At 41.0% G+C, this 24,468-nt stretch overlaps 1 protein-coding gene across 1 annotated transcript; it reads right to left on the reverse strand.

Annotated features, from left to right (window-relative positions):
• Nucleotides 1-44: 44 nt before the first annotated feature.
• On the reverse strand, nt 45-24,186 carry KLHL21 (kelch like family member 21). The gene is made up of 5 exons (XM_074934084.1): nt 24,083-24,186; nt 13,814-14,838; nt 10,307-10,712; nt 5,856-5,928; nt 45-4,015 (listed from the first exon to the last, which is right to left on the reverse strand). Exons 1-5 carry the CDS (start codon nt 24,124-24,126, stop codon nt 3,722-3,724), a joined length of 1,842 nt encoding a protein of 613 aa, XP_074790185.1. The 5' UTR covers nt 24,127-24,186; the 3' UTR covers nt 45-3,721.
• Between the last annotated feature and the right edge of the window lie 282 nt (nt 24,187-24,468).

The raw sequence follows: 24,468 nt of genomic DNA on the forward strand, positions 1-24,468 counted from the left end.
GAAGTAAAATTACCCTTCAACGTCTTCTCTTTGGAAAGTGACTATTTAGTTTGATAAACATGCATCAGAGAGAAAGCCACCAGAGGCAAATTAACCCTATCAGATCTAGAACCCTCTCTGCAGTCACTGAGAGCTGAACAAAACCTTTACATTTTACATGTTTTATTTAGCTTGATCATTTCAAAGAAGTTTAAAAACGAAAGTATGAGAATAAAAATCCAAAATCTGTCAAAATGTAAAATGCCTTTGCTTCAAAGGATGGTATTTAAACAGTATTTAAAGGTTTGGACACAATGAAAGTCTACAAAAAAGTTATAAACACAAACCTAATTATTCAGCTGGTTTTGGAACTTCAAGATGACACAGGTCCAGCAGAGAGCACTACAGTAGGAGAATGTTCTACATAAATATACTTTAATAGTTCAGCATAAATACTTTACCATTCTACTATGCAAATTAAGTTATACTAAATTACAACATGTAGGCAGCAGTGCTCCACATCTTAAGATGGACTTGAATATATGTCTTAAATAACTGGCACCCTATTGAGCACCACATGGTTGTGTGTATCACTCCCATTACAATAACTGCACAAGCTCAGTGGAAGAGAGACTGACTTGAGGTTTCAGTTTAACTTTTGTGGGGACACAAATTGCTTGCTGGCATAGTATTCTACAGCCAGAAGTGAAGAAATTGCATCAATTCACTGCATTCTTCCAAGGAAATAGGCAAGCTTCACCAAAATGAGCCCTGTATCTTGCTTAACATTCGCTTGAGAACTGAGCACAGGAGCTAAAAGCATATTAAATATATTTTCAGGAACAAAAACATGTTTATAGAGCTGTAAGCCTCAAATAAGCTATCCCATGTTCTTGCTTGCACATCAGCTAAACAAGAGCTAAGGGAGAGGGGAATACATAACAGAACTATCCTTTCTTTGTAGAAACAACAAGGGGTCCTTGTGGCACCTTAATTGTTTTTGCTGATACAACCTAACATGGCTACCACTCTGAAACCTCTCTTTTTAGGTTTCCAACTGGTTACTATAAATTTGTGATACTAAAAAGCCTGACTGAAATAACCAAATGGTCCACTGATTGGTATTCCCAACTCCCAAGTAGGAAACTCATTGAGGTTACCAAAACAAAACAGAAGTTAAAGTTTGCCAAATCTATCAAGTTGATTTATTCAGTCACTTTGTTCCACCCACTGTGAAGTCTTGGTAGACTGAAGTCTACCAACACAATCTAGTTGTTCTATAACCCTGTCTTAAGCTACAGTCTGGTAAGGCACTGTCAATTACCTATCAAAGTTTAAAAGTGGTCCTAATTCAGGATAATGGGAAGAATCTCTGCTAAAAGTTTGCAATAGAGAGAAAGGTTTCAGAGTAGCAGCTGTGTTAGTCTCTATTCGCAAAAAGAAAAGGAGTACTTTTGGCACCTTAGAGACTAACAAATTTATTTGAGCATAAGCTTTCGTGAGCATGAAAGCTTATGCTCAAATAAATTTGTTAGTCTCTAAGGTGCCACAAGAACTCCTTTTCTTTTTGCGAATAGAGAGAAAGTGTTCCAGAGAGAATAGACTCAAGAGCTCAAGAGAAAATGCTTTCTCCCTTGGGAACTTAGGACATTTCAGTGAGTTAGGATATCCTACAGCATCTTCCAAATGACGAAGCCTAAAGATTTGTGTGATTTAATATCTGGGTTTGTCATGAGTAGGTGAAGTTTAAATTCATACAGTTTTCCCACTGAGAAATGGCACAGCTACAATCTTACCCACTGTTTCACTTCATCATACTTTCCTAAGAGACATTAATGCTTGTTTTCAACTAGATCATGCTGGATTTTGAAATTTAAGAGCTCTGTAGCAACAGCCAGACATTCAATCAAGAAATTAGTAGGAAATTTCCTCTTCCATTGAAATCTGCTTGCTCAGGTTAAATACAGGAAATAGAATTAAGCCTGCCAGATCACTTAAATCTGAAAGCAGAACTTACTGATTACAAAAGCAATAGAGATCTAAACAAAATTCAGTCTCTATGAACTAAAGGCCCTGATTAGCATTTACCAACTGCTCAAAAATTCCAACAGCTGCTTTAAATTATTTTGATGAAGGTCAATTCTCATGTGTAATATTAACATTAGTAGGTTCTATCACTCAACAAATTGATCCATTTATAAACCGTAAATTTACCTTAGCTTAGCCACAATACTTTATCAAATGTTTGAAGCAGCATAAAATTATTTTTCTATGTACCAAATACTGTGTAATAAATTACTTTGCTCAAATCCATGGGACAGTTCCCAAGGAAGCTCTTCTATACTTCCTCTCTTTAAATAAGTTCTCCCCTAAAAATACCATTCTGATCTACTTCCTTAGTGTCTAAATGGTGAGAATACACCTCTGTGTCCCCAACTACTATCCAGGACCTATCTGCTCAATCTAGCACAAATTTTGCCATTCTTGATATAAAAAGAGTCAAGTTAAAGTCTTTAGAGCTTATGGAACATCAATAATAAATAGCAAATAACCTCACAAGACAAGACCATACTGCAGAGATTTCTCTGCCAAGTTCAACTGCAGACTAAACAATTTGATAGAAACAAAAATGTTATCCAGATTTGAATGTCGATGGAGGTTCTTCTCCAAGAGATCTTTGACATGAGTCCCCAGCCTCTAAAGTCTCTCCCCACTCTTTTTCTCAGATGGATATTTGCTTAAAAAAAGAAATTGAAATGTGTTTGACATTTCCCTCAATCTAAGTTTGTGAATGTGAATCATTTTTAAAATGAAAAGTTTCTAAAGAAACATTTTTCTAGTAAGGACCAATAAAAGCTGCTTGGAGTAATGAAAATTCTGTATAAAAACTTACAGTACTGTACGGGTTTAACAATTAATTTATCACACATTTAAGGTAGCGGGGGAGGGAAATTTCAAACTTCATGACTCTCAACCTTAATATCCTTGCATTGACCTTTTTAGCAATTTAATAGGTTCTTCATGAAAGCATGAAGAGTGACCAAAGTTTATTGTGGCTTTCGGCATATTTAGGGCTAGATATTTATATCGTCATATCTGCACATCTATAATAAACCCAAACTTTCCCTCAGACCATATTGGCAAGGACCTGGGCAAGTGGTCTATCTTCCTCTGGAGCACTGAGCGGAGTATTAGATCTGAAGGCATATCTTACCAAACCAATCTCTCCCCTTTCAGAGAGTCTCTGGTATTAGCAAACTTTGGTCCTTCCTCTCTTCCATGTTCCATAAACCCCCCCACAAAGAATGGAATTTGGTGGCAAATATGAAATGTTAGGATGTGGAAAGATGCTGCCTGCAGGGTACTATTGACAGCTGTCTGATCAAAAGCTTCGCAATGCTGCCTGCAATAGTGGTGCTTGAGTAACAAGTGATTTTTTAAAAATATCTGTTTTTTCCAGAGTTCTCATATCAGAGCTTTTCTGTGGTTAATGCTGCACCTTCTCCATCCACAGAAAAGTGCTGAGGGACAATGCACCCAAAGAGGCCTCTAACTTTCTGCCAACTATTCTTCCTACAACAACATTTTAATCTTTCAGGGTTTTTATTTCCTCCTGCTTGCAATTACTGATCAATCCATTTCAGAGTTTCCAAGCACCAGTTTGCCTCCTGCCCTCCCCCAAATCGACACTGGTTAATTGTAATGAATTCACTTCAAGCCATAGAGATAAGTTTTTCTACTGTTAACGTAACTCATTAAGATTCTGATTATGCAGATTCTGGCGCTGCCTGTTTAGGTTAATGGCATTATCCAGAGCAATACTGTCGTCGTCTTGTGTAGTTTGTGGCATGAACTGTCGGAATATGCTGACACTTCCATGCCAGAAGGTAGGTTCAGGCAGCCGTCCCACTATGCTCCATGTACGAGTTTCTGGATCGTAAGCTTCCAGCACATCTGAAAGTTCAAATGTGTTATCGTAGCCACCAGAGACATAGAGCTTCCCACCAAGCACAGCCAAGCTCCCTCCAACGTGAACCTACAATTAAAAACATGTTATTAGAGAGGACCACCCTGGCTTAACAAGGAGATCTTCAAAGACCTGAAACTCAAAAAAGAGTCATACAAAAAGTGGAATGTAGGTCGAATTACGAACGAGGACTATACCAAAAACCAACAGAAGCATGTAGGGACAAAACCAGAAAAGCCAAGGCATAAAACAAGATAAAACTAGCTAGGGACTTAAAGTGTAACAAGAAAACCTTTTAAAAATACATTAGATGCAAGAGGAAGATCAAGAATAGGGTAGCTCCATTACTCAATGAGGAGGGAAAGACAATAACAGTATAACACAGTAATGACTGAAGTGTTAAATGCCTTTTTTGTTTCAGTTTTTACCAAAAAAGTTATCAATGATTGGAAAACCCACATAGTGAATATCAGTGTAAATGGGGTAGGATCTGAGGCTAAAATAGGGAAAGAACAAGTGAAGAATTACTGAGACAAGTTGTGTGTCTTGAAGTCAGCAGTGCTTGATGAAATACATCCTATAATATTTAAGAGATCTCTGAACCATTAGCAATTATCTTTGAGAACTCATGGAGGATGGAAGAGATCCTAGAGGACTTCAGAAGTGCAAATATAGTGCCTATCGATAAAAAGGGGAATAAGGACAACCCAGGGAATTGTTCTCCTTAACCAATGAGGACAGGACATGAAGTAATGGGTTTAAATTGCAACAAGGCAGGTTTAGGTTGGACATTAGGAACAACTTCCTAACTGTCAGGGTGGTTAAGCACTGGAACAAATTAGCTAGGGAGCTTGTGGAACCTCCATCACTAGAGGTTTTTAAGAACAGGTTTTACAAACTCCTGTCAGGGATAGTCTAGATAATACTTAGTCCTGCCTCTGAGCAGAGCACTGGTCTAGATGACCTATCGAGGGACCTTCCAACCCTATATTTATATGATTATGCCCATTTAGGTAGGTACACTGATATCTAGCCTAGCAGATCGTCCCAAATTTGTGGGTCCTCTGCTATTGCTGGCAATTGCGGCTCTGGAACAGGTGTAGTGCTCACAGGCCCCAGCAGGTGACACAGCAGACACCATACCATCTCCAACAGATTTTCCTATCACCTTATTGAATTTTGCTTGTAATACGCTGCCAGCACAATTGTAACAGAACTGACAAGTCCCAGCCAAATGGTCAGCAGCATTAACTCCAACTAAAGGAGCTATAATCCAAGAACCACAAGATACAAACAAAGATCTCTGCTAACCTATGCAGTTGCACCACATGATGGTTTGGGCACTTATGGCTTGTCTACACTGTGCATTAGTCCACAGTGGAGAGGAACTGGCCCACGTGGACCCTGCTAGCGTACACTAAAAGTTCCCAAGTGCATTAACGTAGTATTGTATACTACATTATTGCACACTAAACTTTTAGTGCAGGCCAGTTAGTGCGTGACACCCTAGTGTGCACTGGAATTTATACCCTTCTAGTGGCACCTTAGAGACTAACCAATTTATTTGAGCACAAGCTCAATGCTCAAATAAATTGGTTAGTCTCTAAGGTGCCACAAGTACTCCTTTTCTTTTTGCGAATACAGACTAACACGGCTGTTACTCTGATACCCTTCTAGTGTGAACTAATACACAGTGTAGACAAGCCTTCATCGTTCTCTATTTGTTATCTAAACTACAACTGCTCTGAAGCAAGGACTACCTTTTGCTGTACATGGATGAACATATTGTTAGCATTCACTGAGTTTATTTAGTGTTGTGTCAGTGCTTAAAAAATTAAGTCACTACCCTACCCCAAGAAGTTTATAGTTTCCAACGGTTTTTTAAATGAACTCATTGTCAACATCCTACCTGAAGCATAGGAGGGATTTTGTCCCATTCATTCTTCATTGGATTGTAAACATCCACTTCGGCGGAGTCATCTCTATAAAAGAAAAAAGGAAACCACTATTCAGAGAGCTGTAAAGGCTCCCCCCATTTCACCAAGCACAGGTGAAAGTAGTCCAGGCAAGTGTCTGAAGTGCTACATTAGCACTTTTGCTTCCACCCTGTTACATTCACAAACCCATGTGCACACTGATCAAATTGCACTTGCACCAAGACATGAGATATGGTCCACATTTCAAACTCCTACATGTGGCTCCTATAATGCAGCATCAATGGCCAGCACAGAAATCAATGGATCTGCATAGCCCCAGGTGCTGAAGAGCTATGTATTAGAGTGGGCTGCATCATTATGCATAGGAATTCTCCTCACTACTTGTGAACTGGTGCTTGTGTCCAAAGAATGTGAATAGCACTTCTGTGCTTCTCCAAAGTCAAAACTGCACTTAAAAAAATAAATTCTGGTGGAACGGATTTTGAAAAGATTACCCAGCTGGACAAGCTAGTTGGGTGCAGTGAACCATACGCTGGAGGCAGAATGAACCCAGAACACTCAGGCGGTGTTTCTGCCTTCCCCTGCCTACAACTGCCCCATGGTTATTCAGCCCTGGTGCCTGCCCAAGACAGGATGCAAAATTATTTGTATTACAAATAGTACCTAGAAGCACCACTGTGCTATGCTGATAACTGCTGGCCAATCCTAAACATAAAATTTGCACTTGTGGGTCCCACTACAGATAAATTTACTGCAAATTTGTACCTGATAAAATAATCTGGCTTTGGTGATACAAGTGCACAAGAACATCTTAGAAAAATAACTGATATTTTGGGGTGACTTAAACCTCTCCCCACCTAAAATTAACACTAAAAAGGATCCATGTTGGACTGAGACTTCAGCCAATGCCAAATTTAAACCGGGGTGGGGGTGTCAATAAAGGGTGGAGAGAGGTCTGTAATGGAAGAACGAACAGCAGCACTATAATCCCACAAGGCTTCTTTTACCCATTCCACTCATGAGACAGGAGTGTGACAGCAACAGGTGAGGGATTATTGTGACACAGAAATGCAATTTGCTGGCATACGAATGTGGAGATTACAAGGTCAGGGTAGTCATAGCAGTACTTAAAGTAAATCCAAGAAAGTACTATCAAGAATGAAGTTAGAAGACTACCTAAGAATACAAAAGAATCTTCTACTTAGTTCAACCACTAATTAATTTGAGCTTCCATTTTAACTGAATCAGTCTCAAGAACTAAGTTAATTGAATTTAAAGTAAAAACTATGTACTGTATTAGAATCCATTTCAATTGGTATAGACATCTTTTATTGGATAATTCAATCTCTGGCTATAAAGTCCTTTGATTAAAGTTAAAAATTTGAATGAGAGAAGAAAAGTGAGTCCAAGACAATTAAAACTGAGTATTGTATTTTTCAGACATTGTTACTGACTTTCCAAGAACTATCATGTCCTTTGCAATCTACGATAAGCACTCTAGTGATGACAGAGAAAACAAAATCATCTGCTTATTCCAATCAAAATGATAGCAACAGAGTGTCTCGAAATAAGAGGAAAGCGAAATAAATAAGAGTCTTTGCAGACATCCCAGAGCACCACCTCTCCTGATGGCTATTCATTTAGAAGCCATCAGGCTTATGAAACGATCTGCTTAGAATACAGCAAAATCCAGGTTTCTGAACTATAGTTATAATTAGTTAAAAACAGGATGGATTTATTTAAATCAATGTAATTTAAATACTTGATTTTAATCACCAGTCAGGAAACCTTGATTTAAATCAAGGATTTTAATCTTTTTTTGCATTTGTACTTTAGTTATTTTCTTAAAGAAAGTTGATTCTCACTGGTTGGTAATGATTAAAACATTGATTTGCAACTGAATATAACCTTTACACTAAATTTGGTGCTTCTTTTTGTTAACCAGGAGGATACACTATATTGATACACTTTAAGCAAATATAAAGCTTAACTTACATTTATTCAGACTCTTAAATTTTACTTTTTTATTATGTTAGATCATTTTTTACTTGTGATTTAGTGTCAAGCTCAATTTGGAAATTCTGATTCAATAAAGAAGTGCACAAAAATCAGCACTTTAATTTTTTTATTAGTTAAGTAAAATTACCTTAAATGTGCAGATACGTAAGAAAAAAAAAGTACATCAAAACCTGTTCTGCATTTACTGATTTATGAAAACAAAGTGTTATCTGTAGTTAGTGAATTGAACTGATTATTTCTGGTTCTCATTGTCCTTCAAGAGTTTGGAACTAGTTTATCTCAACCTCTCACAACCAGTTTTTATGTATAGATTGGAAGAAGAAAGCAAGCTTTTCTCCTTTTTCCAGTGTACATTTTTTTCTTTAACTTTGACTGAACTAGTTATAGAACTGATCTGAATATACTGAAACAAAAAAATATTCTTTGTGTATCTGCAGAAGATCCTACTACTGTCAAAAGCTGATTAAGCATGTCAACAATCTCTGGTTATAGGTGCTTAGCCAGTGACTTTCACCAGTTCAGTGGTTTAATTTTCTGTAAAACTTCAGCAGCAAACATGTGCTACTTATTATTTTAATTTAATACAGTTTTAATATATTATTGTAAGTTTAGACCTTAACATAGGTTGTCAATTTCAAAGTTTATTTTTTAAAAATAAGCCTGTATTTAATTTAAAACAAAAAAACCCCTCAGATTTAAAATAAAAAAAATCTGATTTTTAAATATTTTCAAATCAATTTTTATCCACTGTGGTTTTAAAAAAAAACAATGAATAAGTTTCCTTATGGCTCCCAAGGTACATGCTTCATAACCAGTTTCCTTAGTTTGAACTACTTTGGGAAACAAACAATCTCGGAGCAGAGGTGTCTATGCAGAGGAAAGATAGTCCATGGGAGTCAAGCATTTAAAAATCACACTGGTTTAATTCAATTCTATGAACCTGAAGATTCTAAACATCTTAAATACACAGAGATCTCTTCTTCCACCTGTTGTCTACCTCAAACAGAGCATTAATAGGAGTTTCAGGAATTCAAGTGAAGAGCGAAGACAACCCTTTTAGTGATACTGCTTTAAAAATCCTAAAGTTGCTGTTAAGCCACTTCTACAGAGAAGAGTTATCATAGTTTACAATGTTTGTTGTCACTAACAGTGCTGCATGAGCAAATACTTCCAAAGAATGAAAGTGAAAATATACTGCTTGCAGGCTGGGAGGGAAAACAGGAGCAAGAATGATTCCACATGCTCGTCCGAATAAGAACAAGGCATTCCCATCTCAAGGTTGTTTCTAATACAGAAGTAACCAAAGAGACTAGTTTTGCTGTGATGCCATATTTATTACTGTAACTAGGGTTGGCTGTAAAGAAGAGAGAGATTTTATTCTCACTTGAAGAAAAAACCCACCTAAACTGAAAGTTAGCAGCTTTGGTTAGTAAGTTACCCTTTGATCCCATGTATATGACCTATTGCTTTGAGACTGTCCTTATAAATTATCAGAAAAATATCCCTTTTGCACCATTTTTTTGGGGGAAGCGAGGAGGGGGTGAAGAAGAGGAAGAATTTTCCCTTTGCTGTGTCAGGTAATTTTCTCAGCTACTTACCCAATGAATCACCAATGACTTCCTACTGCTGCAGCACCCCCACGACAGAGGTGTGTATGGGCCAACTACTCAACTATTAGAAATTCTAAACCTTGACCTACCAGTCTGCTGAAAACAGCAAGTAAAGTTGGCTCTGCAAGCATACAGGATGGATATTCTGATGAAAGAACCTTTTCAATATTAGTTGAATACTGAAAGAGGGAGAGGAATAACTTCAAACAGCTGCTGGAAGCCAAGATGTTGGACTGAGCACGAACAAATCCAAATGCAGCAAATAAAGATCTTTGATACAACTTACTGCTTTAAGGAAACCCAAAGGTAATAAAACAAAATTTCTGGGGACTATTTTTAATGTACATTTGCTCACACACAAAGACAGTATACTCCACTAGATGAAGTGTTTCAGTGATGGAAAGCCTTTCAGTTTATTTTTTAAGTGGATAAGTATTTGAACCATTAGAACTCAACACACAATGGTAAATCCTGGTTTAAAAACAACAAACCATTTCATCTCATGTTCTCTTATCTCATTACACATGTGCTATCCGCTGTACAATTTAATATTTTCTTGGAGCGTGCGCGCGCGTGTGTGTGTTTAAAGTAATAGTAGAACTGAATTAAAAGCCAATAGAACTCAAGGATTCTACTTTAAAGTAGATTTCTCCTCAGTCCAGATTTGTAAAATTGCCTCCATTTCCCAAATTGTGGATTTAAATCCAATCCTTCTACACTATTTCTCAAAAAAAAAAAAAAAAAAATCATTCTATAGTGGGATGGGGTGGGGTGGAGGAAACATTATTACTTACCTTATAAAGTATATAAGTCCATTAAGAGTCACAGTTTTTGGTGCAAAAGACCACGGAGGCAGCTGTCCACAGTTCACGAGGGACCAGAGATCAGTTTCAGGGTCATAGCATTGTATAACCATGGATTCTTTGCCTGCTAGAGAGCCAATAGCAAAGAGTTTGCCACGACAAGATGTGGTAGAACAGTTGTCCATTGGGTACAACATAGGCTGCAAAGCCTCCCAGGCGTCTATGGAGTGGTCATAACGTTCTGTGCTGTCTGAGGCTATAATATACAACAGTCCATCCAAGACTGTAGAGCTGTGGTATTCTCTTGCTTTCAACATTGGAGAAACTTCTGTCCACTCATTCACACTGGAGTTGTATCTCCAGACACAGTCATAGAGCCTTGACCCATCTGATCCTCCTACAGAAGAGAGCACATTTCATAAGTAAATATTTTGCAATATAGCCCATTGTATGGGGGGGAGGGTGGAGAGGAAGACAGACTAGGGGTTTTATGTAATAACGCAGTCCTTTATTAGGTATTCAAAAATGTTATTACTTTCCAATACTATAACAAATTTTGCTACTTCCCCAGCCTACTTGTTATTAAAATATTCAGGTACAGGAGAAAAATGGCAGTTTGTTTCACAATTTCAAGGCTAATGGTACCACTCAATCTCAAATTTGTTTGGAAATTTCAAAAATGGGCCTGTAACTTTGTCTCCCATTTACTCCCAGAATCTCAGAGTAGATTCCCTCATGTGATGCTCAGATGAAATCTGATGCATTATCAACTCAAAACATGTATCCCAGGTTTGGCTAACTTCCTAACCATTTTCTCCCTTCCCTATTTACAACCCTCACCATATCCCTGACGAGAGGGCTTGGAGCTGGTGACCCAATACAGAGCAACTTTCAACAATGATTAATTAGCCAGCAAAGGTACTGATAAGAGTCCAACTAACACTTCTACAATAGTTGACAACGATATCAGTGGAGCAAATCTAGCATGCAAGCTCCATAAACTAAAGAACAACCTTAGACACCTGACCCCACTTCACTACTGCCTCATACAAAAATCTGCTTCTAAGCTTTCCCTTTACATCTCTTTTCCTCTGAGCTATAACTGTAATGCGAAATACAAAACAGTTATCCATGCATCTTCAATGACAACAGACCCTGTATGCAAATACAAGACTCTTGGAAGAAGTCAGCAATCACAAGGTGTGTGACAAAATGCTTGGCATTCAGAATTCCAGGTCAATCAACCTTGCATTGTTTTTGAATACTACCATATGTGACTTTCTTTGGATGCAGAAATAATACAAAAGTATTCCATTTTAGCACATCATCATGTTTATGACATTACTTAAATCACAGGCATGCTTTTTGTTAAGTCAGAGATTGAACAGCTTTCTGTTCACTTAGGCCGGGTCTACATACAACCTTTATCGGTATAACTATTCACCACTGTTCAAGGTGTGAATTTTGTTGACATGGTTATACTGGTAAAAAGGTACATCATACAGTATAGCTTATTTCTGTTTGGGTCCCTTTACACTGGTATAACTGCACCCACATTGGGGGTGAGGGTGAGATGGGAGGTCGCTGCTTTATACTGGTATAGTTAAAGTGGCAAACTGGTATAGTTAAACTTGACAAACTGACAAGAGCCAGGGAGTACACTAGAGAAAGAAACACAACTTTTGCCCTTCAATACCATAAACGCACTACTGTGCCAAGGTTAAATGACATTGAGAGTCATCGAAGTCCAGAGTATCAGAGGACTTTCTGGTATGTTTCTACCTTGAGCACTGTGATGAGGTGGGGATTTTCCCTTGTTATGTTGTATGTGAGTCTTACTATTGAGCCTATGTGAGTTTTACTGTTTTGCATGAATATTGAGTATGCTTCAGTTTCCCTGTGTGCTGCACCAATACCTCAGTGGTAGGAATAGGGGTGTGTGACTTTGGCTGAGACCTTAGGGGCAGGTGAGGCTGCTCTAGCTGCCTGAACATATGCTATGACCAGTGCCCTTTGTAACCCGAGACCCAGGAGGGGGATGCAACCAGATGACTCTTTGCCCGGGAAGTGAGACAAAGACAAGGAGGAGCAGCAACGGGGGTGCTGGCAGTCTGCTTGGGTGGACCGGAAGAGGGGGAGTCCAGGGCTTCTGGCCCAGGACTCCCCAAGACGGACTTGGCTGAAAGTCACTGATTTCTGTGCTAATAAATTCTGTTCTACGCTGTGTTCCTGTCACCTAATAAACCTTCTGTTCCAGAGCATCACCTGGTGACTCTGTGACAAGCATACATGGTGTACTTTGTGTTGCACCCTGTTATTTACTTTTCTCTAAGTTCTGCTTTTCTTAAGTGTTCTCATCACAGCAGGAATTTGAAAACGATCTGAAATCAGACTCCTACCCTGTTGTCTCGGGAAGTTACACCAACATGTGTCCTGAAATGCTGTCTACATACTCACTAGTATTAGTCATTATGAATCAGCTGCCTGTCTGAGATCAGCTACTAAATCCATCCCAAAACGAGAATAACTACAGAAAAGGAATCCCTGTTGCAAAATGAAAACTCACATTTATGCCAAACATCTGAATAGAACTTTAGACATGGTCCATTTGTGAAAAACCAAGAACCACTGTTGGAAACCTAAATATTTTCATTACACATTTAAACATTAATGTAAGCACAAAGTGGAAGAGTCTCCTGGATGATGGACCCCACACATTAAAAATAAAGTGTTCAGGAGGTTCCTTCTGCACACATTCAAGTAATATATAAAGTTGCATACATATTTATTTTCCTGTTCACCTCTGAGTTCCAAGCCTATTAGCAACTCAGAACAAATCTGACCCATAAAGTAGCTTATAACCCCAAGCAGAACAACAAAACGATTCCAGGTTTACCAACACACTGCACTAGCCTGTACTTAGAACCAACCACAGAGCCCTGAAGTCTGTCACAATAAAAGTGTATACAAATACCTTTACACAGACTTGTACACAAGCCTCCACACAGAACAAAGTGTTACTGCACTGTGGAGAAGCCAAAGTCCCTTTGAAACGGGCTGTTGGAATGCGTGTCTGCTTACAACGTATGCAACACACTCGTTCAACATTTTCACAGAAACCAGGGGATCATTTCCCCTGGCATTTAGCAGAACAGAACGGTTTCTGAGTCTTTGCAAGAGACACCCTAATTATGAAGGCAGATCTCATTTCAAAGAATCGTTACTCAGCGAACCCAAAACAAGCCATGCTTAGCCCATCCTGGGACTAATGGCAAAGAAAAGAGGGAACTTTTTATAAAAATACTAGTGCTTTGAAAAGTCAGGGATCTCATTTCTGGCCTCTCCTACAGCTTTGCCGATGCCCCTTGATCTTTAAACCTAAAGCCGTCCCCCCCATCCCTTGACAGACTTGGGCTCCCTCCAGAATAATGCCCAGCTGTGGCCCTTTCCCCAGACAACACTCCTCAGGGCATCAGATCCAATGTGCCCCGTCCTTACCTGTCACGTAGATGTCATTGCCCAGCGCCGCTATGCTGTAGCCACCACCCAAGTGCTCGGGAAACTCAGCCAGGTAGCGCCAGTGCCCCGTACGTGGGTTGTAACAATCAACGGTGACCAGCTCATCGCAATCACGGTCGCAGCCACCAATGAGCACAAGGATCTCTGCCAGGCCGGTAGAGGGTCGTGGCCGCATGCGAGCACATGGCCCCTGGTCGTGCCGGTCATAGCGAGCAGCCTGGAAGTCGCGGGCCTCCCGCAGGAGGCGCAGACAGGGCTGACAACGCGCCACCAGGGGCTCACCCTCCACATGCGCCAGCAGGTAGAAACGGCGCACGAAGGGCAAGCGCACGTGGGCCAGGAGCTGCGGCAGCAGCGGGGCACGGGCAGCTAGGTCAGCACGCACCCAACGCAGTGCCAGCTGGAAGGCGGCCTCCTCCTTGGGCACACACAGCTCATCGTCCTGCAAGTAGGAGATGAGCCGCGCCAGCGGCAGCCGCTCCAACTGCGTGCTCAGCTCACCCACATGGCGCAGCACAAATCGGTGAGCGGCAGCCGCAAGGGCTGGGCAAGCAAAGGCCTCTGCGAAGTCCTGCATGTCCAGCGCGTTGGCCGGCTCCAGCTGCCGGGCCAGCCAAGTGCCACATGCCTCCTTCACGGCTGGGAACTGTAGTAGGTCGGCGGCGCGCAGCAGCCGCTCTGCGATGTCGGGGCCCAGCTGCCCCACCCGACCAGTGTAGGCAAAGTCGAGCAGCAGTGCCAGGCACTCAGGGTCCACCCCATGTAGCCGCACCCGCTCGGCCCGGGACTCCCGCAGTGACCCGCCGAACATGGCACGGAAGTAGCCAGAAGCTGCAGCTAGCACAGCTCGATGTGCCCCAAACTCACAGCCCCCGGCCACCACTGTCACATCAAGCAGGCTCCGCTCAGAGCGCAGTGCACTCAGACCCCGCAGCAGTGCCACTGCGTGTGCTGGTTCGCCTGGACCCCCACCTCCTCCTGCCGGGCTCGGTTCCATAATATGTCTGTGGAGGAGGCAACACACAGCAGGTTAGCATGAGGCTTCTCAGGCACTCACAGCCCCTATAAGGACCAGACCCGGCCCATACCACACATGGCTCCTGCCCCCACCCCCTGGTCATCCACCCCTTTAACTCCTAGAAGCCCAGTGGGCCTAGGCGGCAATCAAGGGCAGAGCCCACAGGTTAGTACACCCCCTCCCCCACACACTCATGTCAGGGACAGCTGCTCTAGTTTAGAATATTCCCAACAATAGGGGGAAGGGGCCTCCCTAATGGATTCCATCCCAGCAGGGAGACTCAGTTTATACAGGGTTCTGTAGAAGCCACAGGGATTCGGCAAGCTTTCCTCTGCGGTGAGGGGGTTGCTTCTGGAGAATTGCTTTGCCGTCACAGATGCACCTAGCAGAGCCTCACACTTGAAAATCAAGGCAGGTGAAAAGACCCGTTGTGACCTTTTTTTAAAAAAAATATTGAGGATGTCCAAGATTGTTTGAAAACAGGTCTGGCGCATAGTTTTCAGTTTATCCACACACATGGTCTCAATTTTCTACACTACAAACTTCGCTGGGGAAGAAGAAAGGTTAGCAGGATAAATGCACAGCACATGAATTTATCACTTCTAGTAGCCTTTCTTGGTTTCAAATAAAAGTTTTGCTCAAATGCAACTAATTTCTTTAAAAAGAAAAGGAGGACTTGTGGCACCTTAGAGACTAACAAATTTATTTGAACATAAGCTTTTGTGAGCTACAGCTCACTTCATCGGATGCATTCAGTGGAAAATACAGTGGGGAGATTTATATACACAGAGAACATGAAACAATGGGTGTTACCATACACACTGTAATGAGAGTGATCAGGTAAGGTGAGCTATTACCAGCAGGAAAGCACGGGGGGGAGGGGGGGGGACGACAACGGGGACACGGGATGGGACGACGACAACATGACGACCTTTTATAGTGATAATCAAGGTGGGCCATTTCCAGCAGTTGACAAGAACTTCTGAGGAATTCCAATCCAACCCAACCCACTATCTAAAGACACTTTTGGGGACTGGTTGTTATTGTCAGAATTTAGTAAAGGAAGAAATAAACATTACAGTAAGTAACAGTTATTTAAATGGGCACTGAAAACAAATGGAATGTTACAGAAGAAAAAAGTGGGGGAATTTCTTATTCCATTTAGAGAGAGCACCTGCAATCTGCACTTGCAAAACACTGCAGTCTACAAAATTGAATATTTTACTTTACTTCACAAAATGGACAAGTTGCAAAGACAAACTCAATTACAAGATACAGTTTCTCACTGAACTGTAACAACAGGTCAGCACATACTGTTTCAGTTGCTTTTATAAGTACTCTGGTACAAGTCATACAAGCAATAAACATTTTAACAGAATCAATGAAGAATGCTATTGCCTACAATAATGGCAATCCCATTACCTGACAAACATTTAATAATAAAATACAGAAAGTCAAGCTTGAGCAATCAAAGTATATTACTCATCGGTAAGCTACGTTTTAGTCATGGGTATTTTTAGTAAAAGTCAGACAAGTCACAGGCAGTAAACAAAAATTCACAGTCCATGACTTGTACTATACCCCTAACTAAAGATTAGGGGGGTAGCCCTGGGAGGTGCTGTGGGGGTGGCGACGGTTGGCGGGGCTGGCAGACCCCCCCCCCCCCCCGGGCTCCGCACAGCTCCCCGGAAGCAGCCGGCATGCCCCTGCAGCTCCTAGAAGGAGGGAAGGCCAGGGGGGCTCCACGCACTGCCCCCGCCACGAGCGTCTGCTCCACAGCCAATGGGAGCTGCAGGGACATGCCAGCCGCTTCCGGAGAGCCCTCCTGAGGTAAGCGCCACCCTGCCCTGCAACCCTCTGCCCCAGCCCTGAGCCCCCTCCCACACCCAAACTACTGCTGCTGCTGGGAAGGCGTGGTGGCCCAAGATTGCCCCAGTAGCGGCTGGTGTGGCTGGCCCAGGGGCTGCCTGAGCTGCTCGGGCAGCCCTGAAGCCAGCTGCACTAGCCTCTGCAGAAGTCATGGAAGTCACAGAATCGGTGACAGCCACACAGCCTTACTCATTGGCAAATACATTTGTTTTCTTATTTTCCCCATTCACACCTTCCATTTTCCCTCTTCATTTGGGGATCTCTGACAATCTAGTAAGAGAGTTTTTTGAGTGCTCAGTTGCAGGTTTACAAATGGGATAATTATATAGTCTTAGAAAATAAAATAAGGAGTTCTGTATGCATTCTACTATCTGCACTGCAAATGTATACTATTAAAATTCCTTGCTAGATTCATTCTGCAGGACAAGTATTTTCACAGAACTGTAACAAAATTAAACCTTTAAATGCCTGATGCTGCATTCTTTGTGCACTCCAAACACCCACTGTATTCAGGGAAGTGAAGAGCTCCGTTCACACCAGATACTCATCTACAAGGACTGCTGTGCACATGCAAGAACTAACACAACCCACAGAGATTTAGTATCTTTCACAAAATGCAACGTATGGTCTTCATGGGATTAAAGGGACAAAAGCCCACGCTAGACGCCTTGGGGTGGCACAGCAACAACTCCTTGTTCTGGCTTCAACATACCACGAATGGGAATCTACCTTAGGACATTAACAAATAATTACAGCCATGTGGCAAAATGTCTCCACAAATGAAGTCCCTCTCTGCAAGAATTCTAAATACTACACAGACTAATTAACAATCTAGTCTATGAAATGTCTTAAAATATAAATATAATTATAAAATAGCTTAGTTAGTTTACTCTTTTCTGGATCTAAGCAGGACTATAGTAACTATGGAACAACCTTAGGAACAATTTAAAGGGGGGGGGCAATAAAAGGTTCATCAAATGGAAACTGTCCTCAAACCAGGGAAACAGGATGAGATGAACAGCCTTTAAAACATTCCTACCTACATTCCTCAAATGTGGAGCTTTAGCAAGATGAATTATGTAACGTGCTATCAAACAACTGCTCAGTATTTTCTACACTTCAGTCTCATAATAGATATTTTAGAAAGAGAATCCAGATTTAAAGTTCATAAGAATAAGACTGAACTGGATTTGGACTGTATATTGACAGAGCAGGGTGTATTGATTTAAATCAAAGCTTTAAATAATTGATTTTAATCTTGTTTTGCATTTGTACTTTTTAGTTATATTCCGAACAAGAAGTTGATTAATTGCTTGGTAAGAAATAAACACATGGGTGTGCAACTAGATATAATCCTTACACTAAATTTGGTACTTTCTTCTAACCAGGGGGGTAAATAAGTGTGTACATGTAATGTAAGCAATTATATAGTTTAACACATTTATTCCAATTAATGTTTGCATTTTGTATTATGTTAAATGATGAATGATACATTTCTTATTTACCAGATGATTTTTTTTTACCTGTGATTTGTGTCAAGCTCGATTTGGATGCAAAAAGGACATGAAATTTGAAATGCACAAAAACATTTTAAAATGGATAGATAAATAAAACTAGCTTAAATGTGCTGGATATATGAGAAAAAATTAAGTATCAAAACTTGTTTGGCACTTAAAAATGATGAAACAAAGTATCTGTAGTTAATGAATTGATCGGATTGTTTCTGGTCACTTTTGTGGATCTGGGCCCATGTCCTTCAGAAATTTAGATCTAGCAGATCTCATCATCTCATACCTCATTTTTAATCATAAATTGGAAAAGGAAAAGAAGCTTTTCTGACTTTTCAATCACAGTCGGCTTCTCAACTTGGAAAGAGCTAGCAACTGAACTGAACGGGATGAATAAACTGAAAATAAAATATACCCTCTGCACCTGCAAAAGAGGCTACTGCTATGAAAAGCTGGCTTAGCACTTAAAATCTGGTTCCAGATGCTTAGCCAGTGATTTCCTCTAGGTCAGTGGTTTGATTTTCTTTAAAACTTTGGCAACAAACGTGTATTGCCTGAACTTTTTTTTTTTTAATTTAATGTAACCAATTAATAGATTTTAGTAAATTTAGATTTAACACAGATTGTCAATTTCAATGTAATTTCAAATATTTTTTAAAAAAAGTATTCAATTTAATAAATCTGATTAAATATTTTTTTTTAAATTACTGGTTTTCCCACCCTGTTTGAGAGAGCATATGTACATAAGCTTCATAATTTTATAAATACCACTACCTAGTCCTGCATCCATGCCATCTGGGGCTGGGATTTTGTCAGATATCATATGTAAGCAGTATTAGGCCTGGTCAATATTTGCATAGGAAACCACCATTTGCAGCCAAAGCAAAAATCCAAGTGATGGCAGAAGTGATATGGGTGATTTAGTACGGGATGCTCTTCCCTCCGACTCAGTGGCTGGGGCCTAAGCTCTATGAAACTGTCAGCTGGAAAGGCAATCTCAAGCTCAAGACCCTGACCACTTTTAGTCATTGAAGGCCTGTGCATTTTTTGCACAAGTTAAGGTGTTAACCCTAAGGTCCTGGCTAAATTCCAACTCATATTTACATTGTCTTTTTAAATCCTCCCATGTGTATTAAATTTGTTTTTTCTTTACTAAGAAAATTCAGCTGTCATACAATGGCTGCTGCATTCCACTCTGGCGAGTTAAGTGATCCCTATTCATACTAAATCTAAAGCATCTTGGGATCTTTCTGGATAAAAGGGTCCTATATAATGTATAGCATTAAATATATTGCTTATAGGATACAAAAGTAATTAGGATGCCTTTAAACAAACAGCATACTAACTTATTATTACATTAATTGAAATGCAGCAAAAGCATAGAAAATAATTTAAAGGAAGGAAAGTTAAGTTCCTACAAATACTAGGCACTGCAATTTAAGATACAAATAATAATAAAACCCTGCTCACATAGGAATCCTAATGGATATCAGGGCCACATTATGCTAGGCACTACACAAACAAAGGCTGAGACAGTCTCTGTCCTGAACAGTTTATAATTTAATAGAAAAGATAAAGCATGGAGAGGAGAGAGATAGAACAAACTAGCAGAGTGAACAATATGATGTTCCGCAAGTGTCATGCTAGCGCCACAATATTTTTTGGGAGGTGGGGCAGAGGGGATTATTGGGAAGGAATCAGAGAGAGACACAAAGGAAAGGAGAGAGGGCACTAAGGGGGCAGGGATAAGTGAAGGAAAGAAAGCGGGGGAAGAAAGGGAGCATTGGGGGGCAGGTGGAATAAGGTTGAAGTAAAGAGACCGAAAGAAGGAAATGGACAGTTAATAAGCAAAGCGGAAAAACTGTCTAGAGGATTTTGATGGAGGCATTTGAGGTTGTTCGTTAAGGGTGGTGGGCTCATCTAGGATATGCTATTAAGTGGACCATATTGCAAAGTGGTTTGGGCAGAAAACAGAATAAAATATTATGGACATTTGTGTTTTTGTTATGTTTTACATATTTTTAATATCTTAGATCGAGGTCTTTAATACATTTAATGAAAAAGACAGAAAGCCATGTCTCCTTTACACAGGAATTGTTAATCAGTCCAAAGGAGGAATAGCGGTAACATATAGAATGATGGTAACTGATAGCGGGGCATTAATGCAGGGGTAGGCAACCTATGGCACATGTGCCAAAGGCGGCACGCGAGCTGATTTTCAGTGGTACTCACACTGCCCGGGTCCTGGCCACCAGTCCAGGGGGCTCTGCATTTTAATTTAATTTTAAATGAAGCTTCTTAAACATTTTAAAAACCTTATTTACTTTACATACAACAATAGTTTAGTTGTATATTATTAACTTATAGAAAGAGACCTTCTAAAAACATTAAAATGTATTACTGGCATGCAAAACCTTAAGTTAGAGTGAATAAATGAAGACTCGGCACACCACTTCTGAAAGGTTGCGGACCCCTGCATTAATGCAACAGACTTTGGCATTATAACAGTTTTTCTCCAGCTCCCATTTGGCAACAGACTTGGTCTCACATTAGAAGAGATTAAACGTATTCTGGAAAAGTCTATCAGAGTAGAAGATATGACACTGTAGAGCTGGCAAAATAGGAAATGAGACAAGTCAAACAGCAAAAACATTTTAAAATAATAGCACTTTCTCAGTATTGAACTAATCCCAAAGAATTAGAAAATTAAAAAAGAACCAGTGAGAGAAAACATCTTACAGAGTTACATAAAACAGATATGCTGATAGTTTTTCTGGAAGAAATTGAACCCTGTAGAAGAAAAGCAGTGGAATTACTAAATGGGCTAGCCTGGAAAAGTAAAGTAAAAGGAAAGTGTGGTGCTACTGAGTTTCCATATCTATATAATATTTAACAGAGTGCAATTTTGTTTCCTAATTTAAAATGGATTGTTATGTAAATGGAATTTTTTTTATACGTTCCTCTGGTGGTTCACAGTTTACTCTATCACCCTAAGAAGATAAATAAAACAATTAAAATAGCCACTTGATGATTGTTGTATAGCAACTAGCAGATACGGTTTTCCAGAGCTGTGCATATTCATACACATATGATCACTGTAGTTTGCCCAAGTTCCGTTCCAAGGGGAATCCCCTGTCCCCCAAAAGGTGAGAGAGGAATTCAGCCTTTATGGCTCATTCAAACATTGACCCTTCTGCAGACATTGCCAACAGAGAGACCAGTTACTAATAAAGTTGTTTTTTTTTTTTTCCATCCTGATATCCACAGTGGGAACACTATTGTGACCCCCAGCTCTTTTGTTTCAGGCCACCATGTACACATCAAATGTGAACTGCTTTCAATGACTACCTCAGCTTTCTTTAACAGAGAAAACATATAATTTCAGGTGTAAGATGCTATCTGCTCTGAATCCTGAAGTGTCAGAGAACGAACTTCAACTAATAAGACAGCTGTAAGAAAAGCTGATGGTGGCAATAAACCAGAGCCGATGTTGCTAGATTTAGGATTCAGAGTAACAGCCGTGTTAGTCTGTATTCGCAAAAAGAAAAGGAGTACTTGTGGCACCTTAGAGACTAACTAATTTATTTGAGCATAAGCTTTCGTGAGCTACAGCTCACTTCATCGGATGCAATAGGATGTAATCCCATGTAGTTTATCAAGACCAGCAGCACAAACTTTCTCACCTAAAGTATACATAAAGTTGCTGTACTTGTGATGGAGCCAGGGTTAGAGGTCCTCTCCAATCAGCATGGCATAGCCAGTGCACTGAGGGTATTTGCAAAAAGAAGAACGTGAAATAACATGTTTCTTTAAAAAATGTAAGTAGGTTTTCATCATGACTCAAAAGGAATCAGTTGCCTTTTACAAATACTAGGACATTTGTCACATCTCATTTCTAAATTAAGTTATTTTTCAAAAGTACTTTGGCACAAGAGTGGATTCTTCAACAATATCTGTACAGTAACTATTGATCAAAACTCAAGTTGCACACAATGCCTGCCTTTCCTCCCTGATGATCTTACACATTAATTACCAGACTCACCACCTGATTTCCTAAATTCCAGAGCAAGGCAAATACGCAGGTACACAGGCAAAAAGGCAGTACTGTTCCTTGCCCATAGATGGGCTGGACACACAGCTATTAGCAGCAGCATTCCCAGCTCTAAGTAGGTGCCGACACACTACTGTCACAGACAGGAAGTGGCAAGAAAGCTAGAACAGTCTGGAACTTAAAGTGCAGAAGGCTACAATCATACAAGCTTACCGCTCAGAATTTCGCATAAAATTTGAATGATACATGCAACATGACTCACCGTCTGTTCCTCATTAACATTATAATTTAGTACTACACTAATATGATTCATTTGCTCTTAAAAAAATTGTGTAAGCTGAAGAAGTCTAAAATTAGACCTATCTGCTCTGTTTTGTTTGGTGAGCAATCAATCACATGCTCCTTGTGTGTCCTCTCTTCTATGCCCACCCCTTTCTACTGAACAGGCAAAGGATTCAAATGTGCAAGAAACAAACTGAGGAAGGGGCTCCTCATCAAGCTTCAGATACAGAAAACGAAAAACAATGAGGAGTCCAGTGGCACCTTAAAGACTAACAGATATATTTGGGCATAAGGTTTCGTGGGTAAAAAACCCAGTTCTAACTCTGCCACTACAGGGGAAAGGGATTGACTTAAGAAAAAAAAGAGCAAGAAGATTTAGTTTGACACTTTGAAGAAAGTCCTTCTAATTTAAAGTTTCGCTGTTGAACCCTAAAGAACCTGTTTTGCACCACTTTATTTTGTTGTTCACAGATTACTAACACCAGGGCATGGTTCTCAAGAGACTGGTTTGGTGAGATTTTATTATATGCCACTCGCTTTGTGTTCGGTTACAACAGGGAATTTAATTTGTTTTTATTACAAGTAAAAGTAAAATTCTTTAAAAAAACAAAAACAACTATTGAAAACTGTGTGCTAAAAAGAAAAAAGAAAAGGAGTACTTGTGGCACCTTAGAGACTAACCAGTTTATTTGAGCATGAGCTTTCGTGAGCTACAGCTCACTTCATCAGATGCATAGCATGTGTGCTAAAGATGCTCATTATCTCCACATAAAACAGGGGACAACAACTAATTAGCGTTTTGGAAAAGAGGTATCTATACATTAATAACTCACGAGAGTGTTCCTTAAATCCTGGATTATATTTTGGAATAAGATTTTCCTTGGCTGCCAGGTGCTCAGGCTCTTTAGCTAACTGAACAATTTGCCCAGAGACACTTTGCAGAATCTGATTTTGTCGGTGTATAATTTCAGTGGATAATACTGATTTTATTCTTAAACCTTTTTCAAAACTTTTGTTGATTTAAATTTTCACAGTTGTGCAAAATTATGGGGGAGAATCAATTAGTTCACGACAGGCCCTGAGAGTCAAAAAAAAAGCTTTCGAGCTGTCAAAACGCAAAATGTCAATTCGCATGTCAAAATATATAAAGTAAATAACCTTAAAAGCAACTCTGATAAACGGTAAAGCAACATGTTTCATGCTTTGCCTGCCCATTTTAATGATCGATGGCAATATTGTGAGAGAGAGAGTGAGTGTGAGAGAGAGAGAGTGTGTGTGTGAGTGTGTAGGGGAACACCGGCACAAACCTAGCCCTCCCGACCCACTCCCCCTCGCCCCACAGACAGAATCCCAACCGCACACCGGAGGGGCGGGAGAGCACGAGGCAGCGGGACACCGAGAGCGGAGGACAGCGGTTCCCGTCCCCCGGAGTCCGAGCTGACCGGACAGCTCTGCCCCGGGTCTCCCCCCTCCGGCATCACCCCCTCGGCCGGGCCCATGCGGCGGGGCCACGGGCTTACCTCTGGCCCGAGCCCCGCGGGCCGCGCGGCTGCTCTCGGGGCATCAAGCGACGCAGGCGCCGGCCTCGCGCAGGGTGGGGGAGGGGAGGGTCTGAGGGAGGCGGGAGCGCGGCGGGCCCGGCAGCGCCTCTCACCGGGGCGCGGCTTGGCGCGCGGAGCCCGTCGGCGGCAGCGGCCCGGCCCGGTGGCGCGCCCCGCCTCGGAGAGACAGGCCCCTGCGCGCCGGCCCGGCTGCCTCGTGACAGGCCCTCGTGGGGGCAGGCCCAGGGGAGGAGCCTCCCCGTAGCCCCACACGGCCGCGGGCGAAGGGAACAAGAACCCGCTGCCGGCCCGCGCTTACCGCTCCGCGCGCCGGCGCCACCGCAGCTCCCCCAGCCGGCGGGCCT

Source organism: Natator depressus, chromosome 18 (assembly GCF_965152275.1).
Source record: "Natator depressus isolate rNatDep1 chromosome 18, rNatDep2.hap1, whole genome shotgun sequence".
Classification (NCBI taxonomy): Eukaryota; Metazoa; Chordata; order Testudines; family Cheloniidae; genus Natator; species Natator depressus.